The following is a 27,553-nucleotide window of genomic DNA, read 5'->3' as shown; positions in this document are numbered from 1 at the left end:
AAAAAAAAAAAAAAAAAAAAAAAAAAAAAAATTACCCTGGTACCAGGAGAGAAAAAGCCTTTGTTATAAATATCCTGCGATTGCTACTGATGTTGCACTAGCTTTGCTATAGTTTTAAAAAAGAAACTATTTTAAAACAAAAACAAAACAGGTTAACTTTCTCCAGCTTTAGGAATTTAATGTTTAAAAATTCTGAAGTCTCCTTGTGTACATCAGGCGTGAGGTGACTGGGAATACCAACCTTTACCTTCTGTCCCCCAGTGGCATATTGGCAGGGCACAGTCCCTATTCAAAGGTCAGTGATGGTGGTGTGGCCTGGGGCAGCACACTGGGGTTCACTGAGGATGTTCTCTAGCTTAGCTGTGTCACCTGCCCACAGGTCCACCTCTATTTCTAAATGGTATCACACAGTTTAGAGTTAGATATATAGTATTTCTCATCTACTTTTGGGAGCCATAATCAGAATGAAAGTTTTCTCAGGCTGAGATTCCTTTTCCCTTTCCAGTTGGGCATCTCTTCTCTTGCCTGGAAGAATAGAACTATTTTCCTAGAGAATAGTTTCTCCATCTAAGAATAGAACAATTTAGATGGCAGGTGGTCAGTTTGACCCCACAGACTATAAATATGAGCTGCATCAATTGGAGATAAACTTTTTACCTTATCAGGTATGCTGTCCTTGTCAAGGTTAATCAATTTTTTCAGGAAACCAGTTTCTGAAAGAAGTAATTTTGCTGTTGCCCAGTTAGGTTTCTTTTGCAGAAGAATACACACTGCATTCATGACAGTCAGTACGAGGAAGGGAGGCCTTGTGTATACTCTGTAATAGATGATGAAAATCTAACAACTTCACAATTAAAAATCAAATGCACCCTGTAAATATCTCAGAAGACAATATACACAGATTTTTTAACACATATTTGGATAAGAAAAACTATTTGTCAACATATAGCTATTTAATTATTTAGGTATCTTTTGAAAATTGGGTATCTTAAATATAATGATATCTTTGTTTTAGGAAGATGAAATGCATAAAACCTAAATAAGTACTACATCTGAGTTAGAGAAGAATTAGTTTTTTATAAAAAGTTTTGAACTGGGCATGGTGGCTCATGCCTGTAATCTCTGCAATTTGGGAGGCTGAGGTGGGTAGATCACTTGAGGTCAGGAGTTCAAGACCAGCCTGGCCAACATGGTGAAACCCCATCTCTATAAAAATACAAAAATTAGCTGGGTATGGTGGTGGGCACCTGTAGTCCCAGCTACTCGGGAGGCTGAGGCAGGAGAATTGCTTGGACCTAGGAAGCAGAGGCTGTAGTAAGCTGAGATGTCTCTGCTGCATGTTCAAGAATAGCAATGGAGATCAGGTTATAAGGCATACTCATTTGTGTGGCATTTTGGAGTAAGCAAGTAAAATGCACATTAGCAATATCACAAAGGAGGATCTTTAAAAACAAATAGGGCATACTCAAGGAATTCAAGGACAAGGCTGCTTTTTTTTTTAGCATTTGTAGTATTACTAGGGCAGGGGAAAGGGCCTACTTGATCAGAGGAAACCTCTTATTACGAAAGTAATCTTTACTGAGCAGTTGACTTATGCCGGCCTCTGTTCTAAGCATTTTACCTGTATTAACTCATTCAGCTTATTCAGTCTTTTCAACATCTGTAATCACTGTTGCACAAAAGGGAAGCTTACTCACTACTGGTTCATGTTGCAAAGTGGCAAAGAATTATACAGCCAGAAAGTGGCAGTGCCAGGATTCCAAGCCAGGAAGCTTGGCATCAGAGCCCATGTGCTTAACCACTATGAAACACTGCCCCTCAGAAATTAGGCTAAAGGGAATTTGAACTGACCACTCTCTTGGGAATATCTGCTAGGAAAAAAGCTAAGAGAATAGAACCTTCTGGAACAAAGTCATGAGGTACATGGGGGGCTGTGCTGGGGAAGGACTGGCCCACGTTACTTCTCTAATATCATCTCCTGACACTCCCTCTTGCTCACTGAGCTTTAGTCATCTTGGTCTTTTGTAGTTCCTGAAACCCAAGAAGCACATTTCTGTCTTCAGACTTTCATGCTTTCCATTTCCTCTGCTTGGAACACTTTTCCTCTGGATATATGTCTAGCTTACTTCCAAATTTCATTCAGTTCTCTGCTCTAATGTCACCTCATCAGGAATGGTTTCTGTAAGCGTTAACTGCTACAACTTCAGTGCCTAGAATGGGGCCTGGCACTTAGTGTGTGCTCAAGATATTTGCTGAATTGATAAATAAATGAGTGCATGAGAATGTATGCTTAGGAATGAAAGGAAAGAAAGTCAAGAATTCTCCCTCCTCTTGCTTGTTTCTCTGCTGCAGTTTTTCAGTTTCAGGTACATTAACTTCAGCATTGTCATATGATCTGTTCATCATAAAAATACATTAAAAATTCTGCTATTTTTTATTCTTACCACAAGAGCTAATAATGTGTTATAAATATCATGGTAGATTTGTTCCATATTTCCATACATTTTATTAAAATACTATTTTCTATAAATAGTGGAAAACTTAACACATTCTAAGATGTTACAGATAGGTTCTCATTGTTTGTTGAGTTGAGGAACTCAAGCTAAAAATTGTCTCACCCAAAGATTCAAATGAGCACTAACAGGATCAGATCTTTGTACACTAAAATGTTTCATTTCTTCCTGTATTTTCTTATGTATTCTCTTTAATCATTAACCCACAGCCCTACGCCCGATCAAGTTTGGGACAGGACGCAGCAAGGGGAAGCACTTCACACACTTCCCATAGTGACACCTGTGGTAATGTCCAACTTTGCAGTCTCAGATATGAGTACATTCGTACAGATCCCAAAAGCTGTAGCTAAACTGGTACAAGCAGCAGTTTACAATACATAAATATTGCCTTTTTATTTTTGGAACTGCAGGCCAGGTAATATTGTATTTTGTCAATTTTAAGATGCACATTTTTACATCAAAGAGATTGAGACTGAATTTATAACAAACAGCACATCACAGTTTAACTGGCAGCATTTTTTTCTTAAGGATACAAAAAATACTGGTATGCCTTACAATTGAAGGCATCATAAAATTGATAAGATACAGTATATACCACACTTAATGAAAACTTAAAGTTACCAAGAAGAGCAAAAAATCTTAAACCAAGATTAAGAAATGGAATATAGGCTTAGTAAACATGAATTTATGGGTTTTTTTTTCCTGAGCTTTTCCAACTCAAAAGAAACTTAGGAGAGTTACCTTAATTCAGCAACATCAGCTTTATCCAGGGCATTTAGAGCCAAAATTGCCTTGTCTAAGGCTGGCAGCACACTTTTTAGTTCATTGGTAGTTTTCTGCAATAAAAAATAGGTCTTCAAATATGTATGAATGAATACAGTTGCATATTTAAAATTTTTATATGCTGAACTTGGAAAATATAATTTGACATTTTTACAATGCCCATAAGTTATGCATCTTGTATGACTCGGATATATGCACACATGCTTACACTGTTGGAAAGGTGTGTCATAGTCCTAAACTGTAAATGATTCAATCCTTGATGAGAAGGTATCCACGGGAAGCAAAAACACTGAGTGATTTCCGCCTTCTCTTAGACTCAGGGTAGAATTAACAATGCCTTCTTGAGGAATGGTCCAGTTAAAGGCAGAATTACTGTGAAGCTACGAAGCTTATTAAACTTCAGCCTCTCACTTGCACACACCCCTTCCGAGGCTGTGCAAGGAGCCCTGCCAATATGTTTGCAAGGTCATATGTTTTCATTTTACAAAAGTAAGATGTTTGAACTGCAATCAATTAGGAATGATTTCTCTTTGCATTTTGCCTCACTTTTTGTCAGGTTTCATAGCACGTCAGGTGCCATAGTGGCTATGGACATTTTGGGATCTGGCTAAGAAGTTGAGTTGGGAATTATATTTATATTGCTAACAGTTACTTCCCTATAAAATAAAGCTACTGTAAGCTGTCTGAAATAGGAATGACTTCCAGAAATACTTCTGTTTTCTGCTGTTCTAACTTTTCTGGTGAGGTAACATTAAGCCCAGAGGTCATACTGTAATAGAAACTTGTCCTATAGGGTCTGGCGCCAGAAGTCTTGGGTTAGTATAGGAGAGACGAGGTTTACAATGTATGGATCTAGAAGCTACTCTGTGGAAATATTTCCACTTATTAGATGTATAAAATTGTAAGTGGAGGGTTAGATTTTCATTGATACCTTTGCAAAATGGAACTTCATTTTGAATATACTTGATAAGCAGTATATACTATTTTAAATCTGCCATACTTTTTTTTTTTAAAGTGGGAGTTGTATGAAATCAAATTCACCAGAATTCTTGGGTTTTGAAGAAATGCTTACTGCATTTGGAAAGATGTTTTGGAGCGTTTCAATGAAGTAAGAAATTACAGATTTCTCACGTAGATATGTGAGAGATATCTTCTTTTAGAATGAAACAATTTTATTGACACATATATAATTAAGATAAAAATGTGAAAAATAGGAAACAAAAGTGCTAAAATCAGTAGGGGTTATTCTGATATTGAGGAGAAAATCATAACAAAAATTTCGGATCATACCAAAAACAAAAATTTATTAAAAAGAAAAAATAAATTTAGAACATAAGTAATAAAGTAGCTCTTGGTTTGCGTAATTATCCAAGTAATGAAGAAGAAGGAAACATATGATCACATTGGAAAAATTTAAATTTCTTGTTGCATTTTCCAGAAATTGACATTAATGAAAATAACATAAATATCGGAAAACACTGTTATAATGAGGACATTGATGGAAAACTGGTTAATGAATGTCATTGATTCAAACAGTATTTGATTTTTTTTTTTTTTTTTTTTTTGAGCTGGAGTCTCGCTCTTGTTGCCTGGCTGGAGTGCAGTGGCTCAATGCAACTTCTGTTTCCCAGGTTCAAGTGATTCTCCTGCCTCGGCCTCCTGAGTAGTTGGGATTACAGGCATGCACCACAATACCCGGTTAATTTTTGTATTTTTAGTAGAGATGGGGTTTCACCATGTTGGTCAGGATGATCTCGATCTCTTGACATCATGATCTGACTACCTTGGCATCCCAAAGTGCTGGGATTACAGGTGTGAGCCATTGCGCCCGGCCCACCCACACAGTATTTGAAATTAATCACTGCACAATAAATCTTGAAAAGCCATTGTTGCTTATAACAAATGTGATAGCAGTCCTATAAATGTTTATGTCATTGTCAATAATAACTTACAAAGTTGAAAGAAACTTCTAAAGTATCAAAAAAGAAAAACATATGATCAATTCTGCTAAATATTTTTTAGGAAATGATATTACATAATCATTATCATATGAAGAAATGATCACAGAATATGCAGTGAGAAAATGCAGAAAAAAAGTATTACGGGAGTGTGGCATGATTGGGGAAAGATGGCCGGATAGGAACAGCTCTGGTCTGCAGCTCCCAGCAAGACCAACACAGAAGTTGGGTGATTTCCACATTTCCAACTGAGGTACCTGGTTCATCTTACTGGGACTGGTTAGACAGTGGATGAAGCCCACAGAGGGTGAGCCAAAGCAGAGTGGTGTTGCCTCATCTGGGAAGTGCAAGGAGTTGGATAACTCCCTCCCTTAGTCAAGGGAAGCCATGAGGGACTGTGCTGTGAGGGACGAAGCACTCTGGCCCAGATACTATGCTTTCCCCATGGTCTTTGCAACCCACAGACCAGGCGATTCCCTCGGGTGCCTATACCACCAGGGCCCAGGGTTTCAAGAATGAAACTGGGTGGCCATTTGGGCAGACACTGAGATAGCTGCAGGAGTTTTTTTTTTTTTTTTTCCATACCCCAGTGGCACCTGAAACACCAGTGAGACAGAACCATTCACTCCCCTGGAAAAGGGGTTAAAGCCAGGGAGCCAAGTGGTCTTGCTCAGTGGATCCCACTCCCACAGAGCCCAGCAAACTAACATCCACTGGCTTGAAATTCTTGCTGCCAGCATAGCATCCTGAAGTCAACCTGGGATGCTTGGGCTTGGTGGAGGTAGGGGGGCCTCTGCCTTTACTGAGACTTGAATAGGTGGTTTTGCCCTCACAGTATAAACAAAGCTACCAAGAAGTTCAGACTGGGCAGAGCCCACCGCAGTGCCGCAAGCCATTGTAGCCAGACTGCCTCTCTAGATTCCTGCTCTCTGGGCAGGCCATCTCTGAAAGAAAGGCAGTAGCCCCAGTCAGGGGCTTATAGATAAAACTCCCATTTCTCTGGGACAGAGCAACTGGGAGAAGGGGCGGCTATGGGTGCAGCTTCAGCAGACTTAAATGTTCTTACCTGCTGGCTTTGAAGAGAGCAGCAGATGTCCTAGCACAGTGTTTGAGCTCTGCTAAGGGACAGACTGCCTCCTCAAATGGAGCTCAGACCCCGTGCCTCCTGATGGGGAGACACCACCCAGCAGGGGTTGACAGACACCTCATACAGGAGTGCTCTGGCTGGCATGTGACAGGTGTCCCAGAGGAAGGAGCAGGCAGCAATCTTTGCTGTTCTGCATCCTCCATGGGTGATACCCAGGCAAAAAGGGTCTGGAGTGGGCCCTCAGAAAACTTCAGCAGATCTGCAGATGAGGGTCCTGACTTTAGAAGGAAAACTAACAAACAGAGAGCAATAGCATCAACATCAACAAAAAGTATGACCACAAAAACTCCATCTGAAGGTCACCAACAGCAAAGACCAAAGGTAGATAAATCCACAAAATGAAGAAAAACCAGCATAAAAAGGTTGAAAATGCCAAAAACCAGATGTCTCTTTTCCAAAGGATCACAACTCCTTGCCAGCAAGGGAACTAAACTGAATGGAGAATGAGTCTGACAAATTGACAGAAGTAGGTGTCAGAAGGTGAGTAACAACAAACTCCTCAGAGCTAAAGAAGCATGTTCTAACCCAATTCAAGGAAGCTAAGAACCTTGATAAAAGGTTAGAGGAATTGCCAACTAGAATAACCAGTTTAGAGAAGAACATAAATGACCTGATGGAGCTGAAAAACACAGCACGAGAACGCCCTGAAGCATACACAAGTATCAATAGCCGAATTGATCAAGGGGAAGAAAGGATATCAGAGATTGAAGATCATCTTAATGAAATAAAGTGTGAAGACAAGATTAGAGAAAAAAGAATGTAAAAGACTGAACAAAGCCTCAAAGAAATATGGAACTGCGTGAAATGACCAAACCTACACTGGATTGGTGTACCTGAAAGTGATGGGGAGAGTAGAGCCAAGTTGGAAAACACACTTCAGAACATTATTCAGAACTTCCCCAGAATGTTAGCAAGACACGCCAACATTCAACGTTCAGGAAATACAGAGAACACCACAAAGATACTCCTCAAGGAGAGAAACCCCAAGACACGAAATCATCAGATTCACTAAAGTTGAAATAAAGGAAAAACTGTTAAGGTCAACCAGAGAGAAAGGGTGGGTTACCCACAAAGGGAAGCCCATCAGACTAACAGCAGATCTTTTGGCAGAAATTTTGGGAGGCTGAGGCGGGAGGATCATCCGAGGTTAGGAGTTCAAGACCAGTCTGTTCAACATGGAGAAACCTCATCTCTACTAAAAATACAAAAAAATTAGCCAGGTGTGGTAGTGCATGCCTGTAATCCCTCGGGATTATAGCTACTCGGGAAGCTGAGGCAGGAGAATTGCTTGAACCTGGAAGGCAAAGGTTGTGGTGAGCTGAGACTGCACCATTGTGCTCCAGCCTGGGTAACAAGAGCGAAACTCTGTTTCAAAAAAAAAAAAAAAGAAAAAACTACTTTAAATTTCATATGGAACTAAAAAAGAGTCTGTATAGCCAAGAAAGCACTAAGCAAAAGGAACAAAGCTGGAGGCATCATGCTACCTGACTTCAAACTATACTACAAGCCTAGAGTAATAAAAACAGCATGGTACTGGTACCAAAACAGATATATAGACCAATGGAACAGAACAGAGGCCTCAGAAATAACAGCACACATCTATGACCATCTGATCTTTGACAAACCTGACAACAACAAGCAATGGGGTAAGGATTCCTTATTTAATAAATAGTGTTGGCAAAACTGGCTAGCCATAGGCAGAAAGATAAAACAGGACCCCTTCCTTACACCTTATAAACAAATTAACTCAAGATGGATTAAAGATTTAAACATAAGACCTAAAACCATAAAAACCCTAAAAGAAAACCTAGGCAAAAGCATTCAGGACATAGGCACCAGCAAGGACTTCATTACTAAAACACCAAAAGAAAGCAATGGCGACAAAAACCAAAATTGACAAATGGGATCTAATTAAACTAAAGAGCTTCTGCAAAACAAAATAAACTATCATTAGAGTGAACAGGCAACCCACAGAATGGGAGAAAATTTTTGCAACTATCCATCTGACAAAGGGCTAATATCCAGAATCTACAAGGAACTTAAACAAATTTACAAGACAAAAACAACCCCATCAAAAAGTGGGCGAAGGATACGAATAGACACTTTTCAAAAGAAGACATTTATGCAGCCAACAAACATATGAAAAAAACTCATCATCACTGGTCATTAGAGAAATGCAAATCAAAACCACAATGAGATGCCATCTCATGCCAGTTAGAATGGCGATCACAAAAAGTCAGGAAATAACAGATGCTGGAGAGGATGTGGAGAAATAAGAACAATTTTACAGTGTTAGTGGGAGTATAAATTAGTTTAAACACTGTGGAAGACAGTGTGGTGATTCCTCAAGGATCTAGAACTAGAAATACCATTTGACCCAGCAATCTCATTACTGGGCATATACCCAAAGGATTAGAAATCATTCTACTGTAGAGACACATACACATGTATGTTTACTGCAGCACTATTCACAATGGCAAAGACTTGAAACCAACCCAAATGCCCATCAATGATAGACTGGATAAAGAAAATGTGCCACATACACACCATGAAATACTATGCAGCCATAAAAAAGAATGAGCTCATGTCCTTTGCAGGGACATGAATGAAGCTGGAAACCATCATTCTCAGCAAACGAACACAGGAATAGAAAACCAAACACCACACGTTCTCACTCAGAAGTAGGAGTTGAATAAGGAGAACATATGGGCACAGGGAGGGGAACATCACACATTGGGGCCTGTCAGGGGGTGGGGGTCAAGGGGAGGGATAGCATTAGGAGAAATACCTAATGTAGATGACAGGTTAATGGGTGCAGCAAACTACCCTGGCACATGTATACCTATGCAACAAATCTGCGTGTTCTGCACATGTATTCTAGACTTAAAGTAAAATTTAAAAAATTTTTTAAAGTATTATAGGAGTGTCTGAGGGAATTTTCTAGATTTTGTGATGTCTGTGATAATTGTCAACTTAAAATTTTATATTTTGTTTTGATTTACTTATTCTAAATACGCATTCACTTTCATATCTAATTGTGTACTAGAAATTTTGTATTCTTTTTAAAAATATGGCCCCAGGTCCTAATGTATCTGGCTTTGCTGCTGAAGCCAGGGAGAAAAAAAGATTACCCTTTATGGTATGGCAAAAAACAAAACAAAATAAAGCAAAACAAAAACAAAAAACAAACAAAAAAATCTATGAATTTCTCTATCCATTTTTTATTTGGCATAAAATATTAAAGACGGAAATTAAGCCATACTCTATTTATTTATTTATTTTTGAGATGGAGTCTCGCCCCACTTCCTGGGTTCAAGTGATTCTCCTGCCTCAGCCGCCTGAGTAGCTGGGATTACAAGTGCGCGCCATCACACCCTGCTTATTTTTGTATTTTTAGTAGAGGCAGGGTTTCACCATGTTGGCCAGGATAGTCTTGATCTTCTGACCTCATGATCTGCTTTCCTTGGCCTCCCAAAGTGCTGGGATTACATGTGTGAGCCACCATGTCTGGCCCTGTATTTATATTTAATATGCTGATCAACAGTGGCACCTTCAGGTGGTTGGTATCTGAATCACTCAGTGAGAGGGGTGGCATCTTAATAGAAGAGGGGAAGCTCCCCATCTGGGAAGGCTCAGGAGTGGGACCTCCCCTATTAACACTCAGGACACTAGAAAGCTTTGCAGTTTACCTGTATCCATGTGAGGGGATTTGCCTATTCTGTTATCTAGTTTGAAATATTAGCTCCTAAAACATGGGCAGGTAGCTTAAATAGATGCCTGAAAGAAACACTGGATTGAAGGCAATGCTAATAATGGAATCCCAAGTGAACAATAAGCAAAAGACAGGCTGACACTTCTTTTATTCTTGATATAAACTTTTCTTCAACCATGTTATAAGGAAAAACATAATAATGAGCTAATCAGGTATGACAAGAGGCCAACCAAAAAATTTTGAAATGACCAAAACTTTGAAATTCACTGTTACTCATAATAAACCTTTTCCTAGGTATTTGTTGAGCTTTGGGGTATTAGCTAATGGTAGTAGCCCATGGACATAATTTATCTATAAATACTTACATACATACTGGAGTATAGGCTCACATATGTATTTTTAATTGGTGGAGTTGCTTGATTAAAAACCTTTGTGCACGGAAGATAAGCTCTACTCTCCACTTCCTCTGAGCAGGAATAACTACTGATAGGAGCATTCAGTGATTTGCTAAACCATACTGGCTCCTGCAAAGATCCTGACTGGAGTGTATGGAGCGGAATAGCCAATTTAAAAAGAGAGGTTTATTCAGTTAGCAACAGAAGTAGCACACACTAAATAGCCAGTCCCTTGAGCTGCTTTGTTTCTTGCAGATGTTACTCTTCAACGCCAAGTGTATTTCTGATATGGTCTACATGAGTTTCTGTTCATTGTAATGAGAAGAGCCTCCTAGGATTGTGGGTTTCTCAAGGACAGGAATCAAGCATGTTTGGACTTCATACTTTCATTTAATGTTATCCCGTGTGTAGTAGGAACTCAATAAATAGTTGTTGGGATTACAATGAAAAGTTCCCATAGTTGGGGCACTGTATATTTATAAAAAGTCAGTCTGACTCTTAAACTTGAGGGTTAGGGAATACTTTTTCAGATCTCCAAATTATTTTTATTGACTATATTTTAATTTTACCTGAGCATAATCTTCCACAATTCTTACTTCTTCTGCCACAATTTCCTCATCTTGTTTAACGAGCATCTGAACTTTCTCAACTACTTGTGATTCTTTCCGTAGTTTTTCCACTAGAGTTTCTGTTTCCTAATGAACCACATAATTGTTCTTAGAATGAATTTCAAGAGACATGATCTCTTTTCTAAAAGAATGATTCAAATATCTCATTTCACTATTGTAAAGTTTATTAAAATCAGCCTGAAATATATTTAATAGATGAACAAAATGAGAGAGAACAAGAGACTAATAAAATGGAGAGAGCAAGCACTCTCACCATTTGGCCAGCTCTCAGTTGCGCCCCCTCTTAGAAGCTCTGTCCTCCACCTGCCATTGGTGCTCTCCGCTATTGGTCTGCCTTTGGGATATTGCCCAGGATGACTACAGTAAATATTTCATACAATACATGCAAAGAGTGAGGATGAATGATGATTTTTAGGATAGTTGATAGACTGCAAGTTACCACAACATATTTCAGATGGATTTAACTGATTGACTAGGGAATCTTTCTATATAAACTTCTACAGTTAGCTAAATATATCTACTATCACACTTAATTATCAAAATGTAATAATGTTACTATTTTGCTGTTATTGCTTTTTTGTTCTCATTTTACAGATAAATTGAGACTAAAAAAACCAGTTTTTTTTTTTTTTTAAATGTGTACACAGTTATAGGGTAACAAAGCTGGAATTCTAGTCTATGTCAGGTATCAGAGCCTTTGCTTTCAAACACTGTTCTACATTAGATAATAAAATCTTTAAAAGATATTTCAAAGCAAACATACCTTTGTTTTTTGTTCTACTTGAGGACCAAGAATCAAAAGCTCTTCTTGCATTTCTGAAACCAGTGTGGTTGCTTCCAGGATTGTGGATAGACCCATATAGAAGCGATCCCTGAAGGAAGAAAAAAGTATTAAGAAGGTGTAAGATGTAACACAATTTAGTAAATGTAATTTGATAATACATAAAAATAATTATACCAAATTATGGCCAAAGGGAGTTTATTCTAGAATTGCAAGACTGGCTCACAATTTGAAAGTCAATCAATATAATCCACTATATTAACAAGCTATAAAGAAGAAAATTCACTGCTGCATCAGTGTCCACTGATGCAGAAAAAGCATTTGATAAAATTCATGATAACTAGGAATAGAGGGGAAATTTCTCAACTTGATGAAGAACAGATGCCGTTAAAAATAAAATAGACTCAAGGAAAAACTAATATTGAGAACTGGGTATCTGAGGCTCAGCTCCCACTGGAGCAAACTTAAGATAGGCAAGTTGGGTTTTAACTGTATTAATTTCCCAGAAGGGCATACCTCTCATTTAAATAGGATATTTAATTATAAGTTTTGGGGTGGGAAAGAGGACCAGATAGGCTGTAAGAGACCCAAACCCTATAATGAACCCTTCTCGCTTTTTCTCCTCCCACATCTACCCCTGGGAAACTGGACTACTGAAATTTCCAAGTAGCAAAGAGGAGTTGGGCAATGGGGGACTATAACCTGTCTTTTGCCATCGAGCTATGTTTGCTGGATATAAGCAGTTATGGATGTTGATAATAATGATCATGCATATAAGGTGACAACTCTTAAGATTGCTCTGGCATGGCCCATGCATTAGTGGGTGGGAGATGTTTTAGGATACTACAAGGTATGTAAAAGAAGAAACTACTGAGCAATCTAGAGATGTGTTGTGAGTAAGACATGGGAAGGACTGAAAAGGAGGTGAATGACTGTGATAGGGACTGGCTGTACTGATTACATGGCTATGAATGGAGATCAACAACCCTGGGTGGTGTGGAGGGGACCCCTTAGATCCCAGGAGGTTAGGAATAAAAGGAAGGTTCCTTAAACTCTCTTGACTCTTGTCTGTAGGGCATGTGGCCAATTTTCTTAGACTGTTGACATCATCCTTAATTTAACTGCTGATCAACAAAAATCTTAATCTAAGGATTTTCAGAAACCTCCCAGGATATGCTGACCCCAGGAATGAACAGTCTCTCCTTGAAACAGAACAAGACTAGCTGAGCACTGATATGATTCTCTTTAGCCTCATTATTATATTCAGACTACCTCAACTTCTCTAAAATGAACTGTTATTGGAGCTATCATGCCCCACCTCACCTTGTTAACAAAAACTTAATAAAATTAGACCTTGACTGCATATTAGCAAAATGCTGCTATTGAGGTTGCTACTTCTTATGTAAATGTCAGGTCTATTCTTGCCTGCTGCACACAAATTAGTCCACACTCTCCAGCATGAGTGCTGATGAAAAAATCACATTGCCCTGGACTTCCTGCTGGCCAGCTGAGACAGAGAATATGCAATGGCCAGTAACTCTTGATGCACTTGGATTAATAACATTTTTAACTGGTTTGGCTCCAGAGAGGGAGCTTAGCTATGGTCTGTCCTCCAAGTGGGAGCCATAGTCATGATCACTCTCATGCAGTGTTCCCTATGGCAAATAGAATGGATCTGGCCCAGGCCCCGGTCAGTGTAATTAGTTAGGGTATCTGATGGAGTGGCCTACTTTTAAAAAAGAATTATTTGCTGGATACATGACAGGTTTAGGAGACAGACTTGCAGAGGAATAGTTCTACTATGGTCCCTTGGCAGCCTTTCATGTGTCCATATAGGTTATATAGACAAGGCTTTGCTGCAACTGATCTGAGTGTTGGGAGGATACCCTTGATCTTTCTAGATCATGAGAATGTGGGGCATTTGTGAGTAGATGCTACAAGGCCATTTCCCACTGATTTCCTCATCTTCCCTGAAGATTGTCATAAGTTTCTCAGTGTCTCCTGATCTTCCCCCACCTCCTCAGGTACCACTGCTGCCTATAAAATTGCTTAGTAGGTGTTCCACTACCTGTTTTGGAGTTTGCTTCGGTATTATCACATGAGACAAAGGACACTGGGAGTGGCACTGTTGGTTACTCTTGCTTTCATTGCCCAGGTAAGAAATAAACTGTCAGAATCCAACTAATTGGATTAGGAAATAAACGGTCAGGGACTAATTGTTTATTTATTGGCCAAGTCTGTCAGCCTTGCCTTGACAGGGGCGGCCTTTGAAGGCAGACAGGGGGAATATCAACCTTATCTCTTTTAAGATCTTCTGCAGCTTCTGGCTTTTTCTCCCACCAAAATGGCAGATTTGGGCTCACCATTTTGCATTTGTGTCTCTTTTAGAAAGTAAAAACACCAATATACAATATGTTTCTGATTCGGTCTCAAAGTCTTACCTCTTTGTTTGCATCTCCTTTTCTCGTGTCCTCAAAATGTGTGCAAATGTTTCCATAAATTGCAAGTAGCTACTAGGAGTGGTATAATAAAATCTTCCAGTTTCTTCAAAGTATTTTGTGTTCAAGTCTTTCATGCTTTTGTGGATTTGGACACATGTTGGGGCAAGTTTTTCTTTCAAGTTCTAAAGAACAATAATTTTTAAGAATTAAAAGAAAGTTATCCAAATATACACAAAAAGAGAAAATAGAACATTTTTATTTAATTAAAATAGCTTATTATTTCTGAGATTTGGAGATGTAGAGAGAACTTCTGGATAAGCGGGACAGAGAAAATGTGAGTTTTAATGGCTGGGATGGTGGTGGGGCAACAGAATAGCTAACTATGAATGGCATGCCATACTCATCTTTCTGGGCTTTACCCTCATGTTACTCTCACTTTTGCTATAGTCATCTAAAGATTTAGGGCATCAGTGTCAATGGCCAAGGGTTATAATGTTTTCTTTATCTTAAAATTTTTTGAGACTGGGTCTTTGCCCAAGCCGAAGTGCAGTTGCAACAATAGCTCACTGTAGCCTCAAATTCTTGGGCTCAAGAGATCCTCCTGCCTCAATCTCCCAAGCCGCTGGGATGACAGATGCTTGCCACCACACCTGGCTAATTTTCTAAATTTTTTGTAGAAATGGGGCTCTCACTATGTCACCCAGGGTGGTCTTGAACTTCTGACTTCAAGCAATTCTCCTGCCTTGGCCTCCCAAAATGCTGGGATTATAGGTGTGAGCCACCATGCCCAGCCTTCTTTATCTTTTATACTCCTTTCTTAAAGTGGTTATCAATAGCAAGATAGTCACGGAAGCTTGCTTAAGCAAAATAAAGGTACAGAAATGTAAGGGCCTAAAGGATACACAGATGAGCAAAACCAGAGTGGAAAGAATATTCTCTTTGCCTGGATTGGGAAATATTTCTGATTTAGATATAACCTAGTCCTGATGACCTATCTCCAGTCTACCAAGTCTATCTAATCACTAGTCACTTTTAACTCAGCTGCATTTTTCTTTTCTTTCCTCTGGTTCTACCTTATTTCTATCCTCCTTGGACTTTGCTTTCCTTGATCACAGACAAGTAAGGATGCAATCCCATTTCTAGGTCCTATGTTGAGTTTCAGTTCCTTATGCATTTACAGCTCCTTTGGTCAACACTTCTTACCCCTTTGCTGTCACCTAGGTCCTATGGGATCTTCAGTTTAGTCACTCCAGAATAGATTCTTTCTTACTGGTGACTCATAAATTCTGAGTTAATTTTGTGTTGTGGCTTGTGCTCTCACTGCTTTGCCATTTTGCGCTTGTAGCCAAGCCAGAGTAATTTACAAAGAATACACAGAAGGTTGCAGCATCCTTACCATAGAATCTGGTATGCAGAATGGAGATCGTTTTCCTTCATGGAAATCTGCTGTTCCACCATGGGGACAGCACAGTGAAGAGACCCAGGCATTGTGGAATCTGAATCTGGGTATCTTTGAAATAGGTTGAATTCAGGTGTACAAGAGATGGGGAATTAATAGGGAGTTAATGTTAACACTTGACCCATTCTATTATAATTTGGCTTAGAACTGCCTATTTTTGTCCATCTAGAGTTCATTGCTTTTCAGAGGCATAACACCAATAGATGCTGTCAATAAACTGAAACCTTCACTTGCATTAGATATTTACCTCTCTGTTCTCGAAATTGACCTTTTCTTTTAAGAATGAGTTAGCTACAATAAGGAGAGCTTCTTCTGGCCACCTCTCGTACCAATCAATTGTACAGGAGCTAATCATAGAAGGATAAATTCTACAATTTTGGCGTAAGCTAGGTCCTTCAGGACTCATGATCACAAAAATATGAAGATTTTTATATATTCTCTGAAAATTAACAAAAATATAAATCATTAAAATGTAATCCACTGTTTTGAAAAAATATTATATTAAAAATTCCATGAAAAACGTATTTCAGATCTTTCCTTAGTGGGTAGACCAGGGACTGATCATTTGCGCACTGAGCCTGCCATAAACAGAGCCCTTCCAAGGCAAACTAACAGTAGGGGAGGCCCAGAACACCCTTTGCATAAACCATCTCCTATGACAGGACCTGGTGCTAGAGTTCTGTTCAGTAGGGGACTTTATATCTGGTGGTGCTGGGTGTGACTATTTAACTCTTTCCTCTGCAGTGGTGTGCATTTAAGACCCACAGAAACTCAAAGTGAGGAAATGGTCAGATGAATTAGAGCAGAAAGAAACAGACTGATAATAAGGGTAGAGCACCAGAGGAGGCAGTAATAAAACTCCTACAGCTAAGCAATATGATATCCTACACAATTTTACAGGCCGTAGGCTAAGTGCTGGTTTCTCTGCAATTTGCCTTCAGCCGTTTTCCTTATAAGACCTGGCTGTGCTGCTGCTGTTGCTGGGTTATTGGCAAGACTGGTAACAGGGCACAGATTCCTTCTTCCTTATTTTCAGATATCACTTTGCAATAAGTCTGCATTATTGAAAATAGCCTCAGTGAGTTAGTGTTTCTTTTAACTCACAGTCTAACTACAAAGTGATAATACCTTTAAGTATTAAGCAACTTATTTTGTCAAATAAATATGGTAAAGCTGAAAGAAGACTCAAAGGTAAGATTTTTTTTCCCTCTTTTTTGTGTTTAACAAATTTATAAAGGCAAATAAAACTGCTCAGTGCAAAATTCATACAATGTGGAAATGTTTAAAGTAAAAATGAAAATACCTCTTTTTTACACATTCCCAAAACTTCTACCTAGAGGTATCAAATGTTAGCAGTTTAAAGTGTGCCTTTATTATTTGTCATTATTGTAGGACATGTCAAATCACTTTTGGAAGTATAGCATTATATACATATTTCATATGATATAATATATATAATATATAATAGTATTATACATAATATGTAGTATTACAGTACACTATATATATAGGTACTGAGAGTAGTATAGTATACTATAGTATAGTATTATATATAAAATTAAAATTTCTGAGATTCTTGATCTATTTTTTTTTTCTGGAGTACTATTCACTGCATTCCAATTTGAGATTTCTTTTTTCTTCCTTATTATTCAAATCTAATGAATAAACCAAATATAGTAACAAGGCATAAGAGTGCCACAACTGTCAGGATAAATGCTATCCTTCTTTCTACCATGGTATTAAAAAATGTAACTTAATCTAAGCATATCCATTTGTATCAACTTGTTCTTTATCAACTGTGGAGTCATATTTGGAATTTTTAAAACATCTTCTTATGATAGATTACTAAGCATCTATTTAATACTTAGCAATGTTGTTACTAAATTGAGAAATCGTGGATGGCCAGATTCAATTTTTAAATTGCCCTATGACAGACAAAAACTAGCACCAGAAATAAATCCATTCTCCATTGAATATTCTGGTTTGGGTAATCATGTCTATATATTCGTTAAGCCACTGGTCAGTCATCACGTCTCAAAGATACAAGTTCATTTTGACTAATTGATATCTCTCATCAAACCAGTTTGTTCACAGCTCTTCTGCTACTGAGCTCATTCTGAATAGCATCTGCTCTATCCAGTCAATTTCCTTTTGTATCCATCACCTCCTGGTCAATTCTAGGACTATTCAAAAGGATGAAATGATTCTTGTTTCTTGCCTTTCCAGATTTGTTACCAAAAAGATAAAATAAGAACATTATTAGCTAGGAAAGAATCTTCGTGTAAGAAATACCCTTGGGATTTTATTTTTCATTTTATTGCCTCCAGTTGGCATTATATTTTGAAACCATTGATAGCCAGATAGGTTTAGATTCTTGTTCATTTTTGACCTACCTAAGGGTATAGTGTATCTGTGGGTAGGATACTCATTACTTTATCTTAAAAACTCATCTAAAGATCTAAAGAAATTATATCCAACTTTAAAATCATGTACAGGCTTACAAACATGGTCTACTTTTAACATGACAATTTGATAAACCAAGGCATAAAAAGGTACCTTTTGAAAGAACAAAAGTAAAGATTGCCTATTATCCATATAACCAGGCTGTTCAGTAACAGATCTGAGTTTTATTGCAATAGAATCCAGCTCATCATTTTCAAACAGGTCAGGTATTCTTCCTGAATTGATGATGTAGTTCAAATCTTCTAAAAATGAATCCTTATGCAAAACACATATTTAATCAGAAATGAGTAAATTATTCATATCTTCTACCCTAACCACTTCAATTTGAGAAAGCAAGAAAGCAATAGTGATTAAGGAGAACTGAGGCAAAGTGCTTTTTTTTAAAGCTAATTTCCCCTCCCCCCCTTTTTTTTTTGAGACAAAGTCTCACCCTGTTGGGCAGTCTGGAGTACAGTGGCACAGTCATGGCTCACTGTAGCCTTGAACTCCTGGGCTCAAGCCATCCTCCTACCTCAGCTTCCCAAATACCTAGGACTAAAGGTGCATGCTACCATGCTTGGCTAATTTTAAAAGTATTCTTGTAGTGACTACTGGGCCTCTCTGTGTTGTCCAGGCTGATCCATCTTCCCACCTTGGCCTCCCAAAGTGCTGGGATTATAGGAATAAGCCACTGTGCCTGTCCTAAAACTAACCTTTTCGTTCAAACCCATCAAAATATTTTTTTCTGAATCTAAATGAGCTTCATTCATTCATTCAAACATTAGAGAAACATATACTTGGTACTGAGAGTATGCCAAATACCTGTGACCAGCACTGAGAAAAGAGGTATGGAGGAGTGTGTACAGTAATGAATTGGACAGGAACCCTGCTCAGGCAGTTCACAGAAGCCCTCAATGCATCTACATTTGTGTTTGAATCATAGTAGACAAACTGGAAATAACATTGTTGAAGGATTATTTTAACTGAATTTATATCTATATAGGCTCTCAAATCCAATGAAAAAGGTAACAGTTGTGAAAAAGTAGAGAAACAAACTCTGCCGAAAGAGTTATTATAAATGTATGGACATTTTGCTTTTGAGAATAAATCCAAGATTTCTTTTTAAAAAAAGCATTTAAAAAAGTTGATAGCATTAGTGACTCTCTTCATGATGCTCATACACTCATAGGTTCATGATATTTCAGTTCAGGTGGGAAAGGGCAGAGAGCTTGTAGGGAGCTCTCCAGTAGAGGCCAACAGAGGTGACAAAGCACTAACTTATTTCCTGTCTCACCTCATGTGATGGAGAACTGCCAAAGCTTGTTACACATTGATAGTTTCCTGCTCTTTTTGGGTCACATGGAAAGCAATGATATGGCCAGAAGAAGCTGGAAAGTGTGGAAAACAGATCCAATGATCTCAAAATGCTGAGTAACATGAGAGTAGAGGAGCCATGTTCATTTCAGCTTTGGCCTGAAATGATTTTCTGAAACTGATTTATTAAATTAGAACAATGGGCTCCTGGCATGGGGCATGGGAGAAACTACATCTTTGAAAATCCAGAAAGAAATTGTGTGGCAGAAACCTTAGCTGGATCAACAGAGCTGGATATTAAGTTTGGGGAAGGGAGAATATATAGATACAGCAGAAACCCTGGATATTATGAGTGTGGTAGATATGATATGGCACTTGTATTTGCTCTCAAAAATTTGACATGAAAAAAAAAAACAACTCTATGGACAAAGGCCCAGCATTAAGAGAAAAAACAGGATGAGCTGTTTAAACAATACTCAGTAACTATGTATATCAGGATCATAAACAATAAACAATGTTCCCTTGAAATTTTGCCCCAAAAGAGTAAATACAATCTGAGGTAGCATTCTAATTTTGTCTTGGACATGGAAGCGTATAATTTGTGAAAAATAATATAACTAAAAAAAGTGAGTGATTAGCAATTTTTGCTTGTATGTAAACATAGTATATTCTGGGCCTGGTGACTGGCCAGATGGCTGGCTAGAGGTACTTGGAAGTAGTCTTCCCCATAAGAAAGGACCAGTGTAACAAATAAACAGCTAAGATTTGACTTGAGTGTCAGCGGGAGAGTACATGAGGACAGTGAGAGAATGGAGGGGTACCTGTAGTGACTAGAAGCCCAGGAGGGCAGTATGGAGGCATCTTGCCTCTGCATCCCTGTCTCCCCTGTCCAGATCAGCTGGGAGGCAAGAGGGACTTCTCCTTGTGGAGAAAAGGTAAGCAGAAGTACCCGACCAGTCCCCATTACCACTGAAACACCCACAGTCATTATTATGGGACAGTTCCACAGTCCTTTCTAGCCCTGAGCCCATTTAGGGGAGCTGCTAGAAATTCATGCAGCTGCATTGCTCTGGCTTGGGAGCACAAGGTGTATACTTCCCATGTACTCTCATTCCCCCTGTGAGTCAAGCTACTGCAGCATGGCACCATCGCTAGACCAGAGCTACCTTTGGAGTGTGTCCTGCTCTAGGGGCCAGTAGCCATGTACCTCTCCAGTATTGGGACTTTATCTTCATTCTTCCACTGAGTCCACATGGGTGGCTCTATGTTACAATCCCAGCTGTGCAGAGCCTGGGCCCAGGATTGGCTGTGATTGTGATTCTGCCTGCAGGGAGACCAATCCCCAATGCCTGTACTTTTAGCCAGAGGAACAATCTGGCAGTCCCATTTAGGGTGACCCTACCCTTGAGCTGTTCAAACTGCTGTGTACCCTTCTTGAAGCAGGAGAGGTTCTAGAGCCACTGAACATCTGACATATTCTTGGGCTTGCAGAGCAGATACATGCCCATGCCCAGGACCTGAGAAATAGCCCCACAAGTGCCTCCACTAAGGACATGCCCCTGGCCTTCCCAACAATTCTGTGCCCACAATCAGGTCCTAAGAAACAGCCTTACAGGTAACCCCTCGGAGACGTACCCCCAGGCTGGCCAAGCAAACCTTTGTCTGCATCCTAGGCCTGAGAAATAGCTCCATGGGTTACCCCTGGCAGACACACTCTTTTCAGGCCAGGAGCAGCCATATACCCATGGCTCAGGCTTGAGAAATATAGCCTTATGGGCCACTCCTGGTGGGCACATTCCCAAGCTTGCCAAGAAGCATCGTACTTACCTCATGGACCTAAGAAATAGCCCTGTGATGCACCCCCTACCCTGCAGACATGCCCCAGGTCTGCCTAATGGCTCTGTGCCTGTGCTAAGGGTCTAAGAAGCAATCCCATGGGCAACCTTGGCAGACACACAACCAGGCCATCCAAGTAACTGTAGGCCCATGCCCCCAGCTAGAGTAGTAGCCCTACGGCCCAAACCCAAGTGAATCAGATCCCAAGTTGGCTGATTCACTGCATGCATGCACATGACCCTTACATGAGAAACAGCCTGGTGAGTCCACCTCCAGCAAAGTTGCACCATTGCCACCACAAACTCTCACACCCTAGGCTGCTGAGATATTTGCAAATGTTACCAGCATGGATTACAGCTGAAGAAATTATATGGAGACTATACTACTGTATCCATCTAGAATCAAGGCCCTGCCCCCAATGACTGACATTGTAAAGACCATATCTATGAATAAGTCTTTTCTTACAAAACCTACTCCCTAAATTTGGAAAGGTGACTGTTCTTCCAGATGCATAGAAATCAATGAAGGGACACATCAAACATGAAAAAGCAAGGAAACATGAAACTTCCAAAGGAACACAACAACTCACCAGTAACAGATTGTAATCATAAGGAAATATACAAAATTCTAGAAAAAGAATGTAAAATAATAATCTTAAAGAAATGCAGTAAGATACAAGATACAGATAGACAATTCAACAAACTCAAGAAAATAGTTTTGGTTTGAATGAGAAATTCAATAGGGAGATATATATCATAAAAAAGGATCAAAAACACATCCCAGAGCAACAGATTTCAAGAAAAAAATATATACTTGAGAGTTTCTCTGACAGATAAGACCAAGCAGAAGAAAGAATTTCTGAACTTGAAGACAGACTTTTTAAAATAACTCAGACCAACCAAAAAAAAAAAAAAAGGAAATTAAGGAATTTTTAAGAAACAATGAACAAATATTTGCATTATAGGGCATTCCAGAAGAAGAGAAGGAAAAAGGTACAGAAAGAATTTAATTAAATAATAAGTGAAAAAAATCGCAATTCTTCAGAGAGTTAAACATATAGATCCAGGAAGCTCAAATATCCCCAAATAGATTCAACCCCAAAAAAGCCTATCTGAGGGACATTACAATCAAACTGTCAACATTTAAAGACAAAGATAAAATTCTAAAAATGGCAAAAGAAAAATGTCATTACATAAATGGGAAACCACAGCAGAACAACAGCAGATTTCTCAGCAGAAACCTTATAGGACAGGAGAGAATGGAATGAGATATTCAAAGCACTGAAGACAAGAAAATGTCAGCCAGGAAAATTATATCCAACAAAGCTATCCTGCAGAAATGAATGAGAATTAAACTCTTCCCAAGACAAGCAAAACCGGAGGGAATTCATAACTCTTAGAATAGCTTTACAAGAAATGCTCAGGGGAGTCTTACAAGTGGAAGAGAAGAGATGATAACCACCATTATGAAAACATGCAAAACTATAACACTTACTGGTAGAGCCAATACACAAAGGGGGAAAAAAAGGAATCAAACCCTATCAGTACAAAAACGCACCTACTACAAAAATAAATATAAGAGAGGAAGGATATATAAAAAGACCAGAAAATGATCAACAAAATGAGATAAATGGGTCTTCACCAATCTATTATAACCTTGAATTTAAATAGATTAAATTCTCCATTTAAAAGATATAGACTTGGCCAGGCACAGTGTTTGACCCCTGTAATCCCAGCACTTTGGGAGGCCAACGCAGGAGGATCTTTTGAGCCCAGGACTTCCAGACCAGTCTGGGAAACATAGTGAGACCTTGCCTCTATTTTTTAAAAAAGATATAGACTGGCTGAATGTATACAAAACAAGACCCAACTATATGCTGCCTACAAGAAATTCACCACACTTGCAAAGACAGACTCGGAGTGACAATGAAGGGATAGAAAAAGATATTTCATGCAAACAGAAACCAAACACAAGCAGGAGCAGCTATATTTATATCAGATAAAACAGATTTCTAGTCAAGCTGTAAAAAGAGACAAAGAACATTATATAATAATAATCAATTCAGCAAGAGAATATAACAATTATAAATATATATGTACCCAACACTGGAGCACCCAGATATATAAATCAAATATTAAATCTAAAGGAATAGATGGACCCCAATACAATAATAGTTGGGATTTCAACACCCCACTCTCAGCATTAAATAGCTCATCTAGCCAGAAAATCAGCAAACATCAGATTTAAACTGCACCATAGACCAAATGGACCTAACAGACATGTACAGAACATTTCACTCAACAGCCACAGAATACACATTCTTTTCATTAGCACATGGAACATTCTGCATGATTAACTATATGATAGAACACAAACAAGTTTCAAGAAATTTTTAAAAATCAAAATCATATTAAGTATCTTATTTGAGTACAATGAAATGTGACTAGAAATAAATAACAAGAGCAACATTCCAAACTGTAACATTCATGGACATGAAACAGTATGCTTCTGAACAACAACTGGGTGAAGGAAGAAATTAACAATGAAATTTAAGAATTCCTTGAAACAAATGAAAATGGAAACAAAACATAAGAACACCTTGGGGTTCAGGAAAAGCACTATTAAGAGGCAAGTTTATAACAATAAATGCCTACATTAAAAAAAAAAAAAAGATTTCAAATAAATAACCCAACCGTGCATCTCAGGGAACTAGAAAAAGCAAGAACAAACCAGCCCAAAATTAGTAGAAGAAAATAAATAATAAAAATCACAGCAAAAACAAATGAAACTGGTAATAAAAAACAACACCACAGATCAATACAACAAAAAGGTTTTTTTTGAAAAGAAAAACAAAACTGAAAAACTGTTAGACAAAGTAACAACAGAAAATGTCCAAATAAACAAAATGAGAAGTGAAAAAGAATACATCACAATGGAAGCCATAGAAATATACAGGATTATTAGAGATTATTATGAACAGCTATATGTCAATAAATTAAAAAACCTAGAGGGAATGAATAAATTCATATACAATCTATCAAAATTGAGCCAAGAAAAAAATAGAAAACCTGAGCAGACTAAAAATAAGTAACAAGATTGGTCAGTAATAAAAACTCTCTCAAAAACATAAGCAAGCAAACAACAACAATAAAATCCACAACTGGATGGCCTTACTGTGGAAGTCTGCCAGTTTTTTTTAAAATTATACTTTAAATTCTGAGGTACATGTGCAGAATGTGCAGGTTTGTTATGTAGGTATATATGTGCCATGGTGGTTTACTGCACCCATCAACCCATCATCTACATTAGGTAATTCTCTTAATGTTATCCCTCCCTTAGCCCCTGATCCCCCGACAGGCCCCAGTATATGATGGTCCTCTCCCTGTGTCCATGTGTTCTCATTGTTTAACTCCCACTTATGAGTGAGAACATGCGATTTTTGGTTTTCTGTTCTTGTGTTAGTTTGCTGAGAATGATGGTTTCCAGCTTCATCCATGTCCCTGCAAAAGAGGTGAACTCATCCTTTTTATGGCTGCACAGTATTCCATGGTGTATATGTGCCACATTTTCTTTATCCAGTCTATCATTGATGGGCATTTGGATTGATTCCAAGTCTTTTCTATTGTGAACAGTGCCCCAATAAACATATGTGTACATGTGTCTTTATGGCAGAATGATTTATAATCCTTTGGTAATATACCCAATAATGGGACTGCTGGGTTAAATGGTATTTCTAGTTCTGGATCATTGAGGAGTTGCCATACTGTCTTCCACAATGGTTGAACTAATTTACACTCCCACCAATAGTGTAAAAGCATTCCTATTTCTCCACATCCTCTCCAGCATCTGTTGTTTCTTGACTTTGTAATGATCACCATTCTAATTGGCATGAGATGGTATCTCATTGTGGTTTTGATTTGCATTTCTCTAATGACCAGTGATGATGAGCTTTTTTTTCATATGTTTGTTCACTGCATAAATGTCTTTTTTTGAGAAGTGTCTGACAAGTGCCCACTTTTTGGTGGAGTAGTTTGTTTTTTTTTCTTGTAAATTTGTTTAAGTTCTTTGTGGATTCTGGATATGAGCCCTTTGCCAGATGGACAGGTTACAAAAATTTTCTCCCATTCTGTAGGTTGCTCACTCTGTTTACTCTGATGATAGTTTCTTTTGCTGTGCAGAAGCTCTTTAGTTTAATTAGATCCCATTTATCTATTTTGGCTTTCATTGTCATTGTTTTTGGTGTTTTAGTCATAAAGTCTGACCATACCTATGTCCTAAATGGTATTTCCTAGGTTTTCTTCTAGAGTTTTTATAGTTTTAGGTCTTACATTTAAGTCTTTAATCCATCTTGAGTTAATTTTTGTATAAGGTGTAAGGAAGGGATCCAGTTTCAGTTTTCTGCATATGGCTAGCCAGTTTTCCCAACACCATTTATTAAATAGGGAATCCTTTCACTATTGCTTGTTTTTGTCACGTTTGTTGAAGATCAGATGGTTGTAGATGTGTGGTGTTATTTCTGAGGCCTCTGTTCTGTTCTAGTGGTCTATATATCTGTTTAGGTATGAGTATCATGCTGGTTTTTTTTTTTTTTAACTGTAGCCTTGTGGTGGTGTTTGAAGTCTGGTAACGTGATGCCTCCAGCTTTGTTCATTTTGCTTAGTATTGCCTTGGCTATATGGGCTCTTTTTTTGGTTCCATATGAAATTTAAACCAGCTTTTTCCAATTCTGTGAAGAAACTCAATGGTAGCTTGATAGGAATAGCATTGTATCTGTAAATTACTTTGGGCAGTATGGGTATTATCACAACATTGATTCTTGCTATCCATGAGCATGGGATTTTTTTTTCCATTTGTTTTTGTCCTCTCTTATTTCCTTGAGCAATGGTTTGTAGTTCTCCTTGAAGAGGTTCTTCACGTCCCTTGTAAGTTGTATTCCTAGGTATTTTATTCTCTTTGTAGCAATTGTAAACAGGAGTTCACTCATGATTTGGCTATTTTTGGTGTCTAAGAATGCTTGTGATTTTTGCACATTGATTTTGTATCCTGAGATTTTGCTGAAGTTGCTTATCAACTTAAGGAGAGTTTGGGTTGAGACAATGGGGTTTTCTAAATACACAATCATGTCATCTGCAGAGACAATTTGACTTCCTCTTTTCCTAATTGAATATCCTGAGTCTTTATCTTGCCTGATTGCCCTGGCCAGAACTTCCAATATTACGTTGAATAGGAGTGGTGAGAGAGTGCATCCTTGCCTTGTGCCAGTTTTCAAAGAGAATGCTTCCAGTTTTTGCCCATTCAGTATGATATTGGCTGTGGGTTTGTCATAAATAGCTCTTATTATTTTGAGATACATTCCATCAATACCTAGTTTAGAGTTTTTAGATGAAGCGTTGCTGAATTTTATCAAAGGCCTTTACTGTGTCTATTGAGATAATCATGTGGTTTTTGTCACTGGTTCTGTTTATGTGATGAATTGAGTTTACTGATTTACATATGTTGAACCAGCTCTGCATCCCAGGGATGAAGCCAACTTGATTGTGGTGGATAAGCTTTTTGATGTGCTGCTGGATTTGGTCTGCCAGTATTTTATTGAGGATTTTTGTATCAATGTTCATCAGGAATATTGGTCTGAAATTTTCTTTTGTGTGTGTGTGTTTCTGCCAGGTTTTGGCAGCAGAATGATTCTGGCCTCATACAATGAGTTAGGGAAGACTCCCTCTTTTTCTGATGTTTGGAATAGTTTCAGAAGGAATGGTACCAGATCCTCTTTGTACCCATGGTAGGATTTGGCTGTGAATCTGTCTAGTCCTGGACTTTTTTTGGTTGGTAGACTACTAATTACTAATTACTGCCTCAATTTCAGACCTTGTTATTGGTCTATTCAGGGATTTGACTTCTGGGTTGAAAATTCTTATCTGTAAGAATGTGGAATATTAGCCCCCACTCTCTTCTGGCTCATAGGGTTTCTGCCGAGGTATCCACTGTTAGTCTGATGGGCTTCCCTTTATGGGTCACCTGACCTTTCACTCTGGCTGCCCTTAACACTTTTTCCTTCAGTTCAACCTTGGTAAATGTGACGATTATGTGTCTTGGGGTTGCTCTTCTTGAGGAGTATCTTTGTGGTTTTCTTTTTATTTTCTGTA

The 27,553-nt window shown here is 38.4% G+C and overlaps 1 protein-coding gene across 1 annotated transcript in view; it reads right to left on the bottom strand.

Annotated features, from left to right (window-relative positions):
• The window catches only part of DNAH14 (dynein axonemal heavy chain 14), a 400,020-nt gene that overhangs the window by 61,806 nt on the left and 310,661 nt on the right, over nucleotides 1-27,553 (bottom strand). The window contains exons 56-62 of the mRNA XM_037737730.1: nucleotides 18,375-18,536; nucleotides 16,066-16,257; nucleotides 14,360-14,541; nucleotides 11,901-12,009; nucleotides 11,078-11,203; nucleotides 3,255-3,349; nucleotides 658-817 (exon numbers count right to left, since the gene is read on the bottom strand). Coding sequence (XP_037593658.1) covers nucleotides 658-817; nucleotides 3,255-3,349; nucleotides 11,078-11,203; nucleotides 11,901-12,009; nucleotides 14,360-14,541; nucleotides 16,066-16,257; nucleotides 18,375-18,536 — 1,026 coding nt within the window. The remainder of the gene's footprint in view (nucleotides 1-657; nucleotides 818-3,254; nucleotides 3,350-11,077; nucleotides 11,204-11,900; nucleotides 12,010-14,359; nucleotides 14,542-16,065; nucleotides 16,258-18,374; nucleotides 18,537-27,553) is intronic.

This window comes from Cebus imitator, unplaced genomic scaffold (genome assembly GCF_001604975.1).
Source record: "Cebus imitator isolate Cc_AM_T3 unplaced genomic scaffold, Cebus_imitator-1.0 Scaffold42, whole genome shotgun sequence".
Taxonomy (NCBI): domain Eukaryota; kingdom Metazoa; phylum Chordata; class Mammalia; order Primates; family Cebidae; genus Cebus; species Cebus imitator.
Note: the sequence above shows the minus strand (reverse complement) of the source record. Positions and strands in the feature narration are given on the sequence as shown.